Source organism: Ictidomys tridecemlineatus, chromosome 4 (genome assembly GCF_052094955.1).
Source record: "Ictidomys tridecemlineatus isolate mIctTri1 chromosome 4, mIctTri1.hap1, whole genome shotgun sequence".
NCBI lineage: Eukaryota > Metazoa > Chordata > Mammalia > Rodentia > Sciuridae > Ictidomys > Ictidomys tridecemlineatus.
Genome location: NC_135480.1, coordinates 199,299,263 through 199,316,627, shown reverse-complemented (window position 1 = coordinate 199,316,627; position 17,365 = coordinate 199,299,263). Strand labels below are relative to the sequence as shown.

Sequence of the window (17,365 nt, the reverse complement as noted above, 5' to 3'; positions counted from 1 at the left end):
AAGAAATATTAGCTTCTATTATTATTCAGAGCAGGGCGGATGGGGTGTTCTCAACTGGCAGGAAAGGTCTGGGTTAGATACCAGTCAGCACAAAGTGCCCTGGAGTCCCTCAAAGTCCTAGGCCCTCTGAGGCTGGCCATTTCCCCTTCCACAGAGTGGGAGCTCAGGCTCAGAAAATGCATTTGACAGTGTTCCCAGGGTTCCCCTGTTAGAAGGTGGCAGGGCCAGGATTCAGGGTCCTGGTCTGTTTCATTCTCTGTTGTACTCTGCTGCTCTCATTGGGACAGGCTTCCAGGCCCCAAGTTATTCCCTCTTGGCTTTTCCATTTGTAGTCTGGTTTTCCCCCAAAGGGATAGCTTCATGTCCTAAGATAACTCACCCAGCTCACCACACCTCCCCTTGGCTTCCCTGGAGCCCCTCAACCCTCCTCCTTCCACACAGCAGTGTCCACAGGCACCTGAGTGTTTCTACCTGGGGAAGGAGGAAGACCTAACATTTACTAAACATCCTCAAGATTACAAAAGGCAGGTGGTGGCTTTCCCGCTTAGCAGATAGAGAAACTGAGGCTCAGGGAGAAACTTTCCAAAACTTGTCTAAGGTCTCCAGGCCAGAACAAGATACATCCTTTCTTCACCACCAGCCAGGGTTTTTGTTCACAACCTAATTATGCCTGTGTGCCACTCTGACTAGTGAGAACGTGGCTGCCGTGGTGGTGAGGGAGGCTCACAGCTCCCCTCCCGTTAGAGGTGGGCCTTGGTGGTTTCCTGCTGGAACCGACCTGCTTCCAGGCCCCAAATTTTTCCCTTTTGGCTTTTCCATATTCCAGGGAATTTCCCATTCAACTTGATGCTTAGAGCCAAGAGCCAGCTTGGAAATGCAACACTTCGATCAGAACTGCCTGCCCCCTCAGGACTAAGGCAAGGCTGGGGTGACCATGCTGCCCCCAGGTGCCTCCTTCTACCAGGCAGGCTGCCATTTGTTCCCTTCTAGGAGGTGGCAGCCAGTGTCTGAGAATATGGAGAGAGATTATTTTATGCATTTGCCAGCTGGTTAATCTTCACAACCCAGATGCAGGCTGTCCTCTGAGTCCTAGGTCAAGGCGCTTGCAGGTAGCAATGGGTCTGATGGGGACTGGGCATGACACCTGCCCAGCTGAGCTTGTTTGACTACACACCTTGTCTCCTAATGAGTGGGACTAATGAGTCTGCCTGACCCTGTGCCCCATATTAGATCTTTAGATTGTTTCCAGGTTTTCATTCATATGATAAATGCCAGGATAAATATCTAATCCTCCAAGCTTTCTCTCATTTTATATCATTATAAGAAATGGAATTAACAACTACCTTTAGCTGTGAACCATGTGCTAAGCACTTTACATATACCATTTCATTTAGTCCTTACAGGAAATCTTGGGAGCCAGGTATTATGAGCTCTATTTTATAGAACTAGCTGAGACTCCAAGAAGTTGTCACTGCCCTTGGTCACACAGCTAGTTATTAGCAGAGCTGAACTTCAAACACGTCTCTCTAATGCAGGAACCGATGCTCTTAACCAGTCATGTAAAAAGATGTCTGCCCTGTATTGCTAAAGAACTTTCTAAAAGAATTGTTCTACTTTATACACCCACCCAAACTGGAATCCCCCGGAAATCTGGGGAGCTGGCATTAGACGTCCTCTGAACAAGGAAATGCCCCACAGGCATATAGCTGCATACAGCTGGTCAGATCTATACACCAAATGGCCAATCAATGCTGCTGACGACCCCAAGTATCTGACCAGCTGAGTTATACCACGTGACCCAACCCCGGGACCCAGAAGATTAGAAGAAGCTGCCAGAAGCATTTAGTGAGTACTCTGCCCAAAGCCCAGGTCTCAGAACACTTGGCATACATCTCTCTTGACCAGTTGCTAGCAAAAAAATGACATGCTTCTTTGGCACGGCAGACATACCTCACTTTCCTCCATGCCAGTTGTTCCGGCTGTTCTTCACAACAGGACAGAGCCCCTTTCCCTCCTGCACAGCCCAGAGCTGCCCTGAGGGTGTGGGTCAGTCATTTGGATGGTGTCCTGGTACATGGGCAGGGCTTTGGCATCCAACACTCCCAGGACATCCCGCCACCAACCACCAGCCCTGAGGCTTTGGGCTCCTTGCCGTCTGCTTTTAACACTATGAACATCCCAAGAAGTGTGGTTTGGGAAACTGCCACAGGAGCCATAGTCACATCCTGAGTTAGCAAAGCACATGGCCTCCCCTCCTGCCTCATCTCTGCAGCTACTGCTGTGGCCTCAGCACTCTGCCCCAACACTCCCCCTCCCATGTCCACAATCTCCCAAGATGCTCCAGATGTAGCACTGACCTACCCTGCTGCAGTTTCCCTTTGCATCTCATGCCTGCACATACACCAGTGGTCTGCCAGGTCCTCCAAGGCAGGAGCTGTGTGTCCTTTAGCTTTGACTCTCCCACTCCCAAACCAGAACCCAGCCTGGACCTCTGCTCAGAGATGTTTCCTGAATGAATGAGCAAAGGAATTAATAAAGGAAAGTTCCACTTTTAGCACAGCACCCTGGCAAGGGGCAACTGTCAATTAACAGCCACAAATATGTAAAGAGCACCTACCATGTGCCAGATATAATCAGCACTTGAATATTAAACTGCCAATACCTTGCCTTCCCTGGCCCCATAAGAACCAGGAACTGTGCTCAGCCCCAGGAGCAAATCTCTATGATGCCAGCTGAGCCCTGGGCCCCAGCAGGGAAGGGGCAGCTGTCCTGATGCTACCCACTGGCAGGCTGCCAGGACCCACTGCCTGAGTGGCCAGGAGTCCAAACACCCAAGCAGAAGGTCACATACCAATTAGCAGGGCAAGAGGCTTCCAACCTGGTTCACACCCCCACTCCACACCAGTGGATTCTAGGCCTTGGAGACAAAGCCAGCCTGAAGCCAGACATGGAGCCTGAGCCAGAATGGAAAAGCAAGAACTGCCAAGGAACCCACTCCCCATCTCAAAGCTCCCGTGATCCACAGCAACCCAAGAAAACGCAGAACCCTCTGGTTTCCATTACTTCTCCTTGACCTTGTGGAGGAAAGGACTTTTCCCAGGACCTGTCACCACAGGGAAAGTTCTTTACTGCTGGAAAACTGAGCCTTAAGGATGCTGTAGAAAAGGGCCCTTGCCTCAAGAAGATTTTAGTTGTCTCTGAAAAGCTTTGCCACCCCTACCGAGACCCCAACCTCTCACAGATTCCATGTCACCATTTCTGAAGGGCACTTGGTTAACTTCCCTGCACTCTGCCCAAAATACCTTTACCACCAGCTCATTGTTAGCTCCACTCAACTACAAGGGAGCCAGAGCTGTAGCAGGTAGGACAGTACATCCTGAAGCAGGTTGTGCACCCAGGGCTGCCAAATCCCACGTGCACTGCTCTGTCACTGCTACCGCTTACCATGGTCCCCAGAGTTGAAGGACAGTTTTTATGCACAGTCCACAAATGTCTCTTCTTAGTCAAGGAAAGCACCCCAAAGGTGTCCCCATCCCTGCCTTCCTTCCAGCACAGCCTAGAGTATGGTCAGAGGAGCAGAACCCACATGCTGTGCTCAGACCTCTCCCTGTGTGACTGTCCACCCGTGGCTTGGAAGTACTTCTCAAGACATGTTGGGGCATAGATCTGGAACTGCAAGATGGGCATTAGTGACTATTGTTGAATGAATGAACATATAAGGGAGAAATAATTCATCAGATGCACCAGTGAAAGTTCAAAAGGCAGAACCCAGGACATCCGGCCAGCATGGCTTTCTGCTCAACTGCCTGCCACCCTGAGGCCTCATGTCACCCAGGCTTGCCCAGGGCTCTCAGTCCTTGTGCCAATCCAAGGCCCCCACCACCTGCCCTTCCAACCCATCCAGCCTCTTCTCTGAACTGTCCAGCCTGACATCACCTCCCTTGCTGCTCCTCATAGCCACCTCTGGGCCATTGGGCAGCTACTACATGCTCAGGATGAAAAGCTCAGCACCCACACTGCCTTCCTGGGGAGCCTGGGCCAAGATCCCCTGCACAAAAGCCCCAACTCTTACACTGGGCCACTCAGAACGGAGCTTTAGGTCCCAGTCCAGAGCTTCCTCTGGGTCCTGAGCCATGCTGGTTCCTCCAAAGACCTTCAGTATTACTTCAGAGCCTTTTTCTATTCTTTTACTTGCCACTAAGGGTGTGGTCTGGAGCACCAGCCCTGTATCACAGTCCTGGAAAAAAGCCAACAGAATCTCCAGGCAAGGCTTCACAGATAATTGCCATGTGCTGATGTGCCCAGCTGAGGACAAACTTGCCCTGGAAGGCAGGGACCACCTTCTTTGACCCTGCACAGTACCCAGCATCCGTTGGTTAGCAGGTAAACATGTCACATGGGTGGAAAGTGAGTGTTTGCTTTGCACGAAGCACTCTGCTAGGCCCTCAGCAAGTATTTTCATTTGACTTTTACAGTTCATCTTTCAAAAGAGCCGAAAACTCCATTTCACAGAGAAGCAATTGGGGTCCAGGAAGGTAATGTGACTTTTCCAAGGTACCCTGGATAAGAAGGAGTGAAAAGTGGACAGGCTGGCATTGGCTGGGCAGACAGAACCTGGCCTCATCCTATGGCCTGTCCCTGCTCATCACCCCACCAGGGCCATGTCACCAAGGGGTGATGAGTGGCCAAGCCATTTACAACATGAAGACACTTTGTGCTGGAGTGAAATGATCCTTTAAAAAGTGATCACCAGCTCCCCTTCATTACCTCCAGAGACCGAGTCCTGGCTGATTTCTTCCCATCTTTATCTCAAGTACATTTAAATGTCAATTAAATTTGAAATATCTACATTTGTCAGCATTTCATTTTGGGCCAGCGTGACGTGCTGCTGATTTGTCCACGCGATGTGACACATGAAAAAAACTCTCGAGATGCAGATCTTCCTCATTAAAAAATAAGCCAGTGCAATCCGGGTGCAGCAGAGAGCACAGAGCGCCTCCCCGCTTCCTGACGCCGTGTCTCTGACATGGTATTTAAAAAGGAACAGCCTCGCCTGTCACCACTGTCACACGCGCGTGCTAACTGGCGACACGTTAAACCAAACATTAGAAAGGGCTCAGGAGTCATCTGCATGGGAACTGTGCGCCAGCGCTGTGGGCAGAGGCGGGAGCAGCTGTGGGGGCTGCTGGGGTCCGAGCGCTGATGGACAGCGGGCTTTTCTTTTGCACTGAGACATCGGCAGCCCTCGCTGGGGAGCCGAGTTCACCGCGACCTGCCTTTTCACAGAAGCCCTTTGTGTGTAATAAAATCCAGGCAAGTGGTGGGTGGCAGCCTGCGCGGTAGTAGCTGAATTGGGTTAATGAGGAAAGAGGTACACTTTTTTTTTCCATATTCTGCCTTAAGCTAATAAAAAATTTAAACCTGGACGTTTTCAATGGTTCATCCTTTATCTCTGACAAATATCTGACTGTATGTTTCAGGGGGGAACATGAGCAGCTGAATTTAAATAAGTTTATTTTGAAATCTTGCCTTTCATTAAAAGTAGAAGGGGAAATACCCTACCTCTCACTGCATTGTTTCAGATCTGGGAAACTGAAGAGGTAGGAAGACCCCACAGTGGTTTAGAGTCAAGCAAATCCAGATTCACTTCCCAACTCTGCCTTCAGCTGCTGTGTGACTCCAATAAGGAGCTCCCCATCTCTGGGCCTTGACTTCTTTGTCATAAGTAGTTAGTGAAAAATTGTGTGCATAGCATTTGGCTTATGAATTCTTCTAGGGTCAATGTGGTCATCCATGTATCCTGGACATGACAAAGCTCTGACCTTTCCACATCACATGGTCAGGTTCATCCAGGTGCCTTGTTGCTCTTGAGAGAGTAGTCTCCTCCAGAGACACCTTGAGCCACTTGTCAAAGCCACTGCCCCACCAGCCTGGCCCAGCAAGAAAGCCAGCTGCAGGAAGAAGCTGCTTAGTGGGCTGGAAAGCGAGGCTCCCTCTCCTCCTGCTCCTCACTCATACCTGTGCCAGAGACACCAGATCTTGACTATGACCTACACAGCAGCAGCCTGACTTAACAGTGTCACCAAGACCCGTCCAGCACAAAGGACTTTGCTCTTCTGTGAATCCAGAAATTCCTGGCAGGTTTAGTGGCATTCAGCTGACATACCAGTCTGTGATCTGTGCTTTCCTGTCAAAGCCAGAGGAGGGGCCTTGCTCAGGTGGGTGTTAGAAAGGCATTCACAGTGGATTCAAGGGCCACCTGAGAACCTCATTCCATTTGACCCAGAATTACTGGAGATGAAATACTATCTATGAAGCACCAAGATGCCAGCCAGGGAGAACTAACTCTGTCCAGGGAGAAAACTCAGCTGGGAACTCCAGGGAGCTTCCATTTGGGCTGAGTCTTCAAGATGGAAGATCAGTGCACCATGTGGAGACAGAAGGGCCTCGTGACAAAGGGCACATGACTCAGAAATGGGAAGTCAGTTGAAGTATGCTGGGAGGGCAGAGGGGGCCACAGGGATGGGCAGGGCCACATGCACTGACCTCCCCTGCACGGAGCCAGGACTTGGCACTGCCTAAGGCAGCCCTCATCCACATACACCCAGCACCTTCCACAAGCCACCCAGAGTGAGGATGCCTGCTTCCCCCTTCCCCTCACCTGCCCAGGGGCAGTGCCATATGGGGAGAAAGAATGGGTCCCCTAATTTTTAAACAGAGCATCCTGCAAATGTCTGAATATTTTCATTCAATGAATTTACCACATAACTCATTACAGCAAAATTGTAGTTCAGAATGGCAGATTTGCAGGTTTCTGAGAAAGAGAGAGATACAGGGACAGGTCTGCAATTCACAGCGGCAGCCTGTTCATACTTCTGCCAGCCAGGTCCTCCTCCTGCCCTCTCCACTGAGACCACAGCAAAGCACTCTCCCAGGTGATACCCACTATAGTCTAGGAATGGCCAATGTGTGTCCCATCCCTGTCAGCCATGGAGTGGCCTGGGAGCTTAGGGGAGTCGAACAGTGTGATCTGCCCCTTCCTGGTGTCAGACCCTGGGCTAGTAGCTTCCCTTGTTAAGCCTCAACCTCCACTGCAGTTTAAAGACAAAACTCTACCCAGCCAGCCTGCAGGGGTGATAAGAAGAAATGAGGGCACAGAGCTGAAAGGCTTGGTGGTTTTGAATGACAACCAGATTAGCACCAGCGATGGTGGGTCGCAGCACAGCCCAGTCCCAGCACTCGCCTGGACAGCTACCGCCCCTCCTTTACCCTCCGGCTGTAGTTCTCACATACTTGTCTTAGACAGGTTACCCTTCCTGAAATAAAATCTTAAAGGGACCCATGCCATCATGTAAAGTGCAAGAAGACACTGCTTTGGCTGGAGTGAAGGAAGAGCTGCTCAGCACCCTCTCTCCACGCATCCCAAACTTCACCATCACCTCCCAGGGATCCTCCGAGCAAGCCCAGCCCACAGAGTGGGGCAGACCTGGAACATGGAGCCCCGACACATGGCTAGAGCAGCAGCCATGGCAGGATGGGGTTTGAACCTCGGTCCTCCAGGTCCCGCTCCCCTTTCCCAGCACCCGCCTCTCTTGGGCCTGGTCAGTATATAATTCATAGGAGCCCGGTGTGGCATTTCTCTGGGCTGCGCGTGTGTTTGTTTATAGAGGTAGAGCTCACAGGTGGCTGACAAGGGAGATGTATTTTTTATAACGATGAATATTTAATTTCCACATCACAGATGAAAAAGACTCTCTGAAGAAGCATCCGAGGGAGACTCCAGAGAGCGGCGCTAATCAGAAAAGGGCCTTCTCTAGAGGGCTCTTCCGCATGGCTCACTTTTTTCTTTTCACTTCTTTTTTTATTTTTCACTTTTCCCTGATTATTGAAGTAGATATGCTCATTGTAAAAAAATAAAATAAAATAAGAAGCAGGAGGGGGATCACCCATAATCCCACAAGCTATTATTGACACTTAAGCACTTACCTCTCCAGTCTGTTTTCTGTGCATTTTTCCATAAGGAGATGAGAGAGGACGCAGTACAGCCGTCCCTCGGTGTCCTCTGGGAATTGGTTCCAGATACCAAAACCCAGAGATGCTCAAGTTCCTTAAACGAAATGGCGTAATGTTCACATAGAGCCTGTCCAACCCTCCCCTGTGCTAGAGTATTTACTATATCCAATCTAGTGTAAATGTTAGGCAAGTAGTTGTTACACCATATTGTTTAGGGAATAATATGACAAGAAAAAAAAGTTGTGTATATTCAGTACAGACAGGGTTTTTTGTTTTTTTTTTCCCAAATTCTTGTAGCTGCAGTTGGTTGAATCTGCTGATGTGGAACCTACAGATAATGTAGGGCCATCCATAAAAATTGCAACATTAAGTTTAATAGGAGGAAGATGTTAAGCCAACTGTTCCAGATTCCTATTGTGGAGAATTTGGGGGCTTTCATGTTTTCATATTATAAACAGAGCAGTGGTGACCATGTTGGGTGAAATTCTTTGTTACATTTCAGGTTACCTCAGCAGAAGTGGGATGACTTGGTCACAGATGACTGATCACAAGTTAAGGCTCTTGACACATATGGGAAACCCAGTTTCTTTTTTGCTTGGGACCAGCCTCCTCACCTTGGTGCCTGTCGGGCCCCATGCCCCTGGCCTTTTCTTTTCACCTGCCACATGGAGTTCTAACTTGTCCCTAACTGCCTGTTCTCTTCTCTCTTGTCTTCCTCTGCCCCAGCCTGGTAAAGCCCTTGCGACACTATGCGGTCTTCCTCTCCGAGGACTCCTCTGACGATGAATGCCAGCGGGAAGAGGCCCCAAGCGCTGGCTTCACCGAAAGCTTTTTCTTCTCTGCTCCCTTTGAATGGTCTCTCCTTCCTTCTTCCAGTTCCCCAGGCTCAGCTTGGTGACTCTTGGGGCTGCATGGGGTCGTAGGGGGACTGTTGTGCTTGCTCTTGTGTGGGGGGAGGGGGGCTTGGAGCTGCCACGTGCCAACTGCTCCAGGGCCAACTTACAGAGTGGGCGCCACTTCCATGGGTCTCTTCTCAGGGCATCCATTCTGCCAGCCCCACTGGGACTGTGACAGCGGAAGGAGGCATCAGGTAATGCAGGAACATCCCCATTCCTTATAAGGGGAAAATGAAATTGCTTGTTAATGAAACTGGTGGTCACAATGAGCCTGGTTGCTGATCCCTGAGTCTTCCTTATCTCAGCACATCTTGAAAAGCCATGGAGATAGGAAGTCAGATTTTAAGTTTCAAACAAAAGTAAATAATATGAAATGCATATATAAATACCAGCATATCCAAATGTTGATCCACCTTTTTTTTTTTTTTCCATACTGGGGATGGCACCTAGGACCTGCTACACAAGTACTAAACCACACCCTCTACCTGACTTTTTAAAGACATTTTTAACATTATTGTTTATAACATAAATATCATACTAATTACAAATAGCTTTTTTTGTAAAATCTACCTTTAAAAACTAAGATAAAACAAGAGCCAGGTGCATGATGCACTCCTGTAATCCCAGCTGCTCGGGAGGCTGAGGCAGGAGGATCACAAGTTTGAAGCCAGCCTGGGCAACTTATGAGACCCTCAGTAACTTAGCGAGATCCTGTCTCAAAATTTAAAAAGTGGGCTGGGGATGTAGCTCAGTGGTAGAGTATCTCTGAATTCAATTCCAGAAAGAAAGAAAGAGAGAGAGAAAGAGAGAGTTCAGAAGGTTCATCTACCCTCAAATTAATTTTTTTGTAGTGCCCCTTTTGCCATTTCTTGTCCCTCCACCCACAAGAGCTGGGACTGAGCATAGTGATGTCCATTGTCTGTTTTATTTAACAAGGTTGTATGAGTGTTTTCATTGGGAGCTTTTAAGGGATGGGAATGGCCTTTACTGTGTGTCCACGTGTCCACAGCCTTCCAGGGAGTGGGCTGCTTGGCCATTTTACAAAGTGGGCCTTTTCTCCCTCCATCCCCCTCACTGCCCCTTTTCCCAAACCCTAGCTGAAGTCCCCAGTGTCAAGTCCTTCCCCCCGGGCTGGGCCTGTGGATTATTCAGGGACTTTAAAGTGCCTCCTGCCACTGCCCCATAGAGTAGGTGCCTTGAACCTTTCCAGTCACCAACTCACCTGTGATCACAGGCAGAACAACTTCTTCCAGAGTCCTCACTTAGAAAGGGGCCACCTGAGTCAGTATTGCCCAAACTTCACAGACCACCTTTTCTGTACATGAATCTTTTTTAAAATTTTTCTTCTAAATGCCTTAAGAATTAGCCTTGTCTTAAACAATATCTATAATAACATAGGCTATTATTTCTAATGCTAATTTGAATCAAGAAAGAACCATTGGAATAGGAAATGTTCATCCAGGTATCAACTTTAAAATCGCCTTGGAGGGGTCTGGGGATACAGCTCAGTTGGTAGAGTGCTTGCCACACATGTACAAGGCCCTGGGTTCAATCCCCAGCACCACACACACACACACACACACACACACACACACAAAATTATTTGGAGGAGAAGGCGGCCCGCCTGGGAACGACCCAGGGGCTCTCCCACCACCTGTCCAGCATGTTGAGTCATGTCCTACTCCATCACATTCTCTTTAATGCCAACATTATTGAAATAATGGTTAATGATCATTTCTTTACCCCATGACTTCAGGTCAGTACAGGCCTTTGTGTGTGTGTTTAAAAAGGAATTAGCTCATCCTAACTCAAAACAAAATATTGGTCAAAAAGACACTATTTCTTCAAGTTTAGGAAGCACATGGACTTTCCTTTATCCTTTTCACTGTGTCCAAACTTGATTAGAGAGTCTGTAATTCCTTGATCAGATGACTTGGCCTGAGTGAGGGAAGGACTTTTGGAGTTTCTCAAACTTGGCTTCCCTTTCTACCTCTGGCTTGGTGCTATGAGATACAGTGAGTTATTTCACTTCTCTAAGCTTCCATTCCCTCATCTCCAGGGTGGGGGTGTAAGTCCTGCTTCATGGGTTGCTTCATTGAGTTAGTGAGGGCTTACAATCTGATGGGATCCCTGCCAACAGTTGGGTCTATTTGTTGAGCCCTCCGGGGACTGTCTCTGCCTGGCTTCTTCTTTGAACCTACTCTTGACCAGCAGGTGGCGCCCTCCTCCCACTTGATCATCTGAGCCCAGTCCTGCCTAACCAAGGGCCTCAGTTAGCCCCCGCCTTGTAGTTAGAGGAGGCAGGACATTGCTCTGGCCAGGGGTACTAAGTAAAGGTTTACCCATGTGCTGACTTCTAGTGTACCCACTGATGCCCTGGGATCAGATCATGGGAAAGAAGATGAAAGGAACCTGGTTGCTTGCAACTTCCAATGTGCAAGTATACAGAAAGCTGTCAGCACAAGCCCTGGTGATAGCAGCACTCACTGGTGGGTTGTCACCAGCTTCTGCATAGCTGCTATATGCCAGGCACTGCATTTGCATGTAGTCACCACTACCACCTGAGAAGATGAGGCTCAGAATGTTTAAGTGACTTGCCCAACTTCCCACAAGAGATGGCATGACCAGGACTGGAACTGAGCCCAATACAAGCCAAGGCCCAGATAGTCCCTCTGAGGATCCCAGGACAGTGTAGACAGCTGCCCTCTTGAGTTTCTCCAGGTCTGCTCCCCATTATCCATTCACAGCCAATTCTGTAGCTACTTGTCAGTCACCAAATGAAGGAGCAGGATGGGGAACCTACAGATTCCTCTTCCAGTCCTGCCCTTTTCATCTAGCCCAATATATGAAAACACACAGGGAGAACTAAGTGGACCTCTGCTGTGCAAGGAGAGCCAGGCCACAGAGCAAGCAGCAGAGCCAAATTTACCCCCAGGTGGCTCAGACCACAAGCTTGCCCCCTTGCTGCTGCCTGGCCCAAGCCCACATGGAGCCCCAAGACTCTCCTATCCCAGTGGTTCCCAGGCATGGTCCTGCAGGCCTCGGTGCTTTTAGGGTCTGAGAACTGACTGATCTTCCCATGGACACCCTGGGTGGGAGAGGAAGAGTCCAGCCCACTCTGTCTCCTTTCAGGCCACAGCCATATCGGACACTCAAGGAGTCAGACAGTGCAGGAGATGAGGCAGAGAGTCCAGAACAGCCAGCACGGGAACTCAGGGGTCCTGTCCCAGCTCCACCTGACCGGGCTGCCAGCATCGACCTCCTGGAAGACGTCTTCAACAACCTGGACATGGAGGCCCCCCTGCAGCCACTGGGCCAGGCCAAGAGCTTGGAGGATCTTCGGGCCCCCAAAGACCTGCGGGAGCAGCCAGGAACTTTTGACTATCAGGTATGGTACAAATAGGGCAGGGTATCCACCAGGTACCTTCCGCACATAGGACAGACCCCCGCCCCCTCAAGTCACAGTAGATGAGACAAGAAACAAACTGATTTTCCTGAGGACCTCAGCCAATGCGCAGACTATGATTCCAAACCCTGCCTGGTGCACCAGTAGCCACATCACCCTGACAGTGAGCCTGAAGAAGATGCTAGCTCACTTCCTTTGGTGTATCAAAGCAATGGGCTGGTGCTCCAGGTTTGGCCCCCACCCCCAGTGGAACTAGAATTGATTCCATCCCCACCATGTCTCCTTGGAAGAGCCTAATGGATCAGATTCTTCTATTTCTGTGTGATCACTGATCTCCCATTGTGACTTCCAATCCATTGCATTCCTTCTCTGTGCTAATTTTGTAATTACTGGGTCACACTGTGGAGTTCACAAGTTCCCACATGTCCCATAATTCATGTGTGCTCCCCTCTGGACATGAGGTAGCTGAGGCCAAGAGAAGGAGAGTGAGCTGTCCAAGTCAAGTAGCTTGGAAATGGCAGAGCCAGGACTGGAATCTAGTCCTCCTGCTTCCTCCCCTACTATGTACCTTCAACCAGGCCCCAAGACTTATTTGCCCTCTCAGGTATGATCAAAGTGCCACATGCTCTGAAAAGTTAAAAAGACCAGGCCAGCCAGGCACAATGGCATACACCTGTAATCCCATTAACTTGGGAGGCTAAAGCAGGAGGATCAGAAGTTCCAAGATCAGCCTTGGCAATTTAGCAAGACCCTCAGCAACTCAATGAGACCTTGTCTCAAAATAAAAAATGGTCTGGGGCTGTACCTCAGTAGAATAGCACCCCTAGGTTCAATTCCCAATACCAAAAAAGTGAGGGGGAAGGCCAGGCCAGTGGGTGGTCAGTAGAGGTAATCATTTTCCCAAGACCAATTGACAACCACTAGTATAAAAGGACAAGAGCTACCTCTCAAGTCCCTTTGTGCCACAGTGAGAGACCTGGGCTCTCTGCTGGTTACCTGGGATGAGCCCCTGACTGACCCAGGTCCCAGGAGCTAATTGGACACATGCCTAGCAGCACCATTCCAGTGCCCGCTCAGCACTCAGGAGGGATGGGAATGGGCATGCATTTCTCCTGTCTTCCCTGGGCCAGTCTGTGGTCACCACCTCCCTTCTTCCCTCCCAACAGAGGCTTGACCTGGGCAGGAGCGAAAGGAGCCTTGGGATGGCAGTAGCCTTGAAGCTTGCCCACCCATACAACAAGCTCTGGAGCCTGGGCCAGGATGACATGGCCATCCCCAGCAAGCCCCCTGCTGCCTCCCCTGAGAAGCCCTCAGCCCTGCTTGGGAGCTCCCCAGCCCCGCCTCACAGGCCCCAGACCCAGGACAACAACCTGAACCCCAGCAACAAGGAGGAGGCTCCCACCCCGACTTCAGGCAGTATCACCATTCCCCGGCCACAGGGCAGGAAGACCCCAGAGCTGGGCATTGTGCCTCCACCACCCACTGCCCGCCTGGCCAAGCTTCAGGCTGCCAGTGGCACCCTCGGGGACTTTTCTGCAGAGCGACTACAGACAGATCGGGAAAAGCGAGCTGCCCCAAGCCCAGCCCTGTTCCCAGGGCTTCTCCCCAGTGTTGGCCCCCAAGGCCCCACAGAACTCCTGCAGCCACTCAGCCCAGCCCCAGGGGCTCCAGGCACAGGTAGCGATGCCCTGCTCGCCCTCCTGGACCCCCTTAACACAGCCTGGTCAGGCAGCACTGTCCCGCCACACCCTGCTGCCCCAAATATGGCCACCCCATTCACCCCACAGTTCAGCTTCCCCCCCATGGGGACCCCTACCCCTTTCCCACAGCCACCGCTCAACCCCTTTGTCCCATCTGTGCCAGCAGTACCACCCACCCTGCCTTTGAGTTCTACACCTTCCAGGCCTTTCGGGGCCCCTCCAGCTTCTCTGGGGCCGGCTTTTGCACCCAGCCTACTACTGTCCAATTCTGGCTTCTGTGCCCCTCATAGGTCTCAGCCAAACCTGTCTGCCCTCTCCATGCCCAATCTCTTTGGCCAGGTGCCCGTGGGCGCCCACACCAGTCCCCTGCAGCCACTCGGCCCTCCAGTAGTTGCCCCATCAAGGATTCGAACATTGCCCCTGGCCCGCTCAAGTGCCAGGTCTGCTGAGGCCAAGCAAGGGCTAACTCTGAGACATGGAGACCCCCCACTCCTGCCTCCTAGACCCTGTCAGGGCCTGGAGCCAGCACTGCAGCCCTCTGCTCCTCCAAAGGCCAGAGACCCCTTTGAGGATTTGTTACGGAAAACCAAGCAAGATGTGAGCCCAGCCCCAGCCCCAGCCCCAGCCCCAGCCCCAGCCCCAGCCCCAGGCTCCGTGGAGCAGCTCAGGAAGCAGTGGGAGACATTTGAATGAGAGATCCTGAGGGTTAGGGCCAGCTGGGCCCAAGTGCTGCCATCCAGTGTGCGGCTTCCCTCTGCCCAGGTTCTGCTGGTGGGAAGGGATGGGACCTACTCTCTACCCTCCCCCTCCATACTACCCATCTCTGAGGTCCAGCCCTGGGGAACGGTGCCAGTCGCAGCCTGGGAACTATCCCAGCTCCTAGGCGCCCGTCCTACCTTACTCCCATCCTCCTCAGCACCCTGCTTGGGTTTTGCACTAGAGAGGTCAACAGGGTGGCCACTGCCCAGACCCCTCCTGCCCACTGTCTCTTCAGAGACACCCATGCAGCCATGAGGTTCAAGGCTGCTTCTCTGGAGCCCAGAACTCCTGTCTGTCCTTTGACCATCCCAGCACCCCCAACAGGCACAGGTGTCAGTGTCACCCAGCTTGTCTGCATCAGCATAGATGGCTTCAGGGCTGGAAGTCAGGGCCCCTCCTGGACTGGAGGAAATCCCTGGTGGTCATCTCCAAACCCCTTCTAGCAATACTGCTTTCTTGAGTCTGCCCCAAGCCCAAACGTCGGTTGTTTCCACGAGCCAAGGGAACTCGGGGCCACTTTTGATGGCCAAACCCAGCCCCAACCAGCTCAGCAGGGGGTCTGGGAGCACCAGCAACTCTGATTCGTAGAAGAAAAAGAGAAGCCCACAAATCCAAGTATCAGAAGTCAGCTGTCATCCCCATACCTCTGAATTCTCCTTTGTCTCCAATCACTGTTAAAGCTGGGACTTGGCTGGGTCTCCTAACACTTGGGGCTTCGAGGGCAGAGTTGAGCAGCAGCAACCCATGCCACAGACAGATGCCTGGGCTTCCTGGAGCAGGGAAGCCCCTTGAAGGACTCTCATGGAATGGACAAACGTGCCCCTCTTAGCCTGGGGCAGGAGGAGGCCTAGAAACCAGCCCCTCCCACCTGCCTCAAGCTTCGCGCCAGCACAGAAATTCCTAAGGCCAAAGTTAAATTGAAATATTTTGTTATTGTTTCTTTTATCTTTCTTTTCTTTTTTACTTTATTGATTTGATAAATCTTGAAAATTGACTCCTTTCAATAAACCAAGTTAAAATAAGACCCAACCATTTAAGAAAACAACCATCTGAGACATACAGGAAATTGTGAGCATTTTGACCTGATTTCTCATTTCCTATTTGTGAATGGTCAGACACAGTCCCTCTCCCCTCTGCCTGGGGGTGTCTGACAGGGTCAAAGGGGTCCCTGGAGGTCCCCATCACTCCAGGGAGCTTCCTCTACATCCGAGAGGTGGGAGGCCACTGCCACTGCTCATAAATCAGTGATGCCTGGCCTCCTGTGTCATTTGACCCAAGAATAACAAGTCTCTCCTATCTTGGTAATGTTCTGTGGTTGCTGGGGAGCCAGGTCTCACCTGGGCCACATGGGTCCCTCCTTCAGGCACTCAGGTGTATCGGCACAAGTCCCAGTTCCACTCTTCTGCCCTGGGCAGACTCCAGGCCCCATTAAGGACAGGGAAGCCCCCCACAGAGGGGGCAGAAGATGAACAGAGGCACTGGGTAGCCCAGGAAGCAGAAGGCACCCCGCAGTCCCCCTGGTTGGGTTGGGTGGCTGCTGTCATGTGCTCCCTATTCACATGAGCACCGATGTCTTCTTTGCTGGCTGGACGGAATTTACAAACCCAAGGATGAACTTTGTGTGAATTCAATAAAGTCTTGGGGAAAAGGCTGGAATACTTGTATCCTTGAAGGAAGCTCTGGGGGAGGGGAAGCCCCCTGAGCAGGCCCTTAGCCATCTTCTCCATCCCTCATACAAAGGTAGAGGCCAGGTAAGGGGCAGGATTTGCCCTTGGCCAACTCCAACACCTGTGCCCATGGAGCTCTGAGCCAGTGACTCACTTCCCTCCAGGCAGAGCATGGTATGGGCTGGTTGACAGTCCACACAGTCCTGATGGGACCACGAAGCAGGGATAACAGCCACCAACAGTGCCAAGGGCACCCAGGCTTCAGGACAGAACAAGTTCAAAGAGACCCCTGGAAAGTCACCCCCACAGATCTCTCACCAGCAAGGGCAGAGCCTTGGATTGGACAGTACCCTAGTTGGGCACTAAAGTTTGGAGGAGAGATCTAGACCAGTCACCCACAGTGGCCAATGTCACCAAAATTAAGTTGAAATGTGATTTGTCTATATGTTGGCATTCCACATAAAGTGTCTCTTCTAAGAAGTCTGCAGCTAGCACAGGTTTCAAATCTAGGACTTTGGTAACCCATCTGAGGAGCCAACTTGCCCTCTCCTCTCCCAGGGTCATACAAAGACCTGGGGAAAGGCAGCCCCACCTCCTACAGGATAAGGCCAAACAGCCTGGTGTTCAGGGCTCTCAGCTTCAACTGAGCCTCGAGTGCCCCCAATCCTATGCCTTCTAGAGATGGCTGAGACCTCAAGGGGCGCCAGGTAAAGTCAGCCTCCAACTTGGAAGCGTAAAATATGTGGTCTGGCCTTGGCACTTGGAGCCCACAATCACAGAAGGTGCTAGCCTGGGAAACAAGGACGAAAGAGCACATCTCCAGGTCGCGGGGGGACTCCATGAGGTTCAGAGGAAGCCAGGCCCTCAGGAGGGTGTCCACTCTGATCCAAGGTCACAATGTGCTGAGCCATGACAGGATGTAGC

At 51.2% G+C, this 17,365-nt stretch overlaps 1 protein-coding gene across 13 annotated transcripts in view; it reads left to right on the top strand.

The window, feature by feature from the left end:
- The window catches only part of Dennd1a (DENN domain containing 1A), a 517,467-nt gene extending 501,037 nt beyond the window's left edge, over positions 1-16,430 (top strand). For 10 of the 13 annotated variants that reach the window (XM_021723517.3, XM_040286285.2, XM_078048172.1 and 7 more), the window contains 3 exons: positions 8,740-8,868; positions 12,042-12,297; positions 13,482-16,430. In XM_021723517.3, coding sequence (XP_021579192.2) covers positions 8,740-8,868; positions 12,042-12,297; positions 13,482-14,708 — 1,612 coding nt within the window. In that variant the 3' untranslated portion in view covers positions 14,709-16,430. The remainder of the gene's footprint in view (positions 1-8,739; positions 8,869-12,041; positions 12,298-13,481) is intronic. The other 3 variants (XM_021723518.3, XM_078048175.1, XM_078048174.1) reach the window with 1 other exon arrangement.
- Positions 16,431-17,365: the final 935 nt, after the last annotated feature.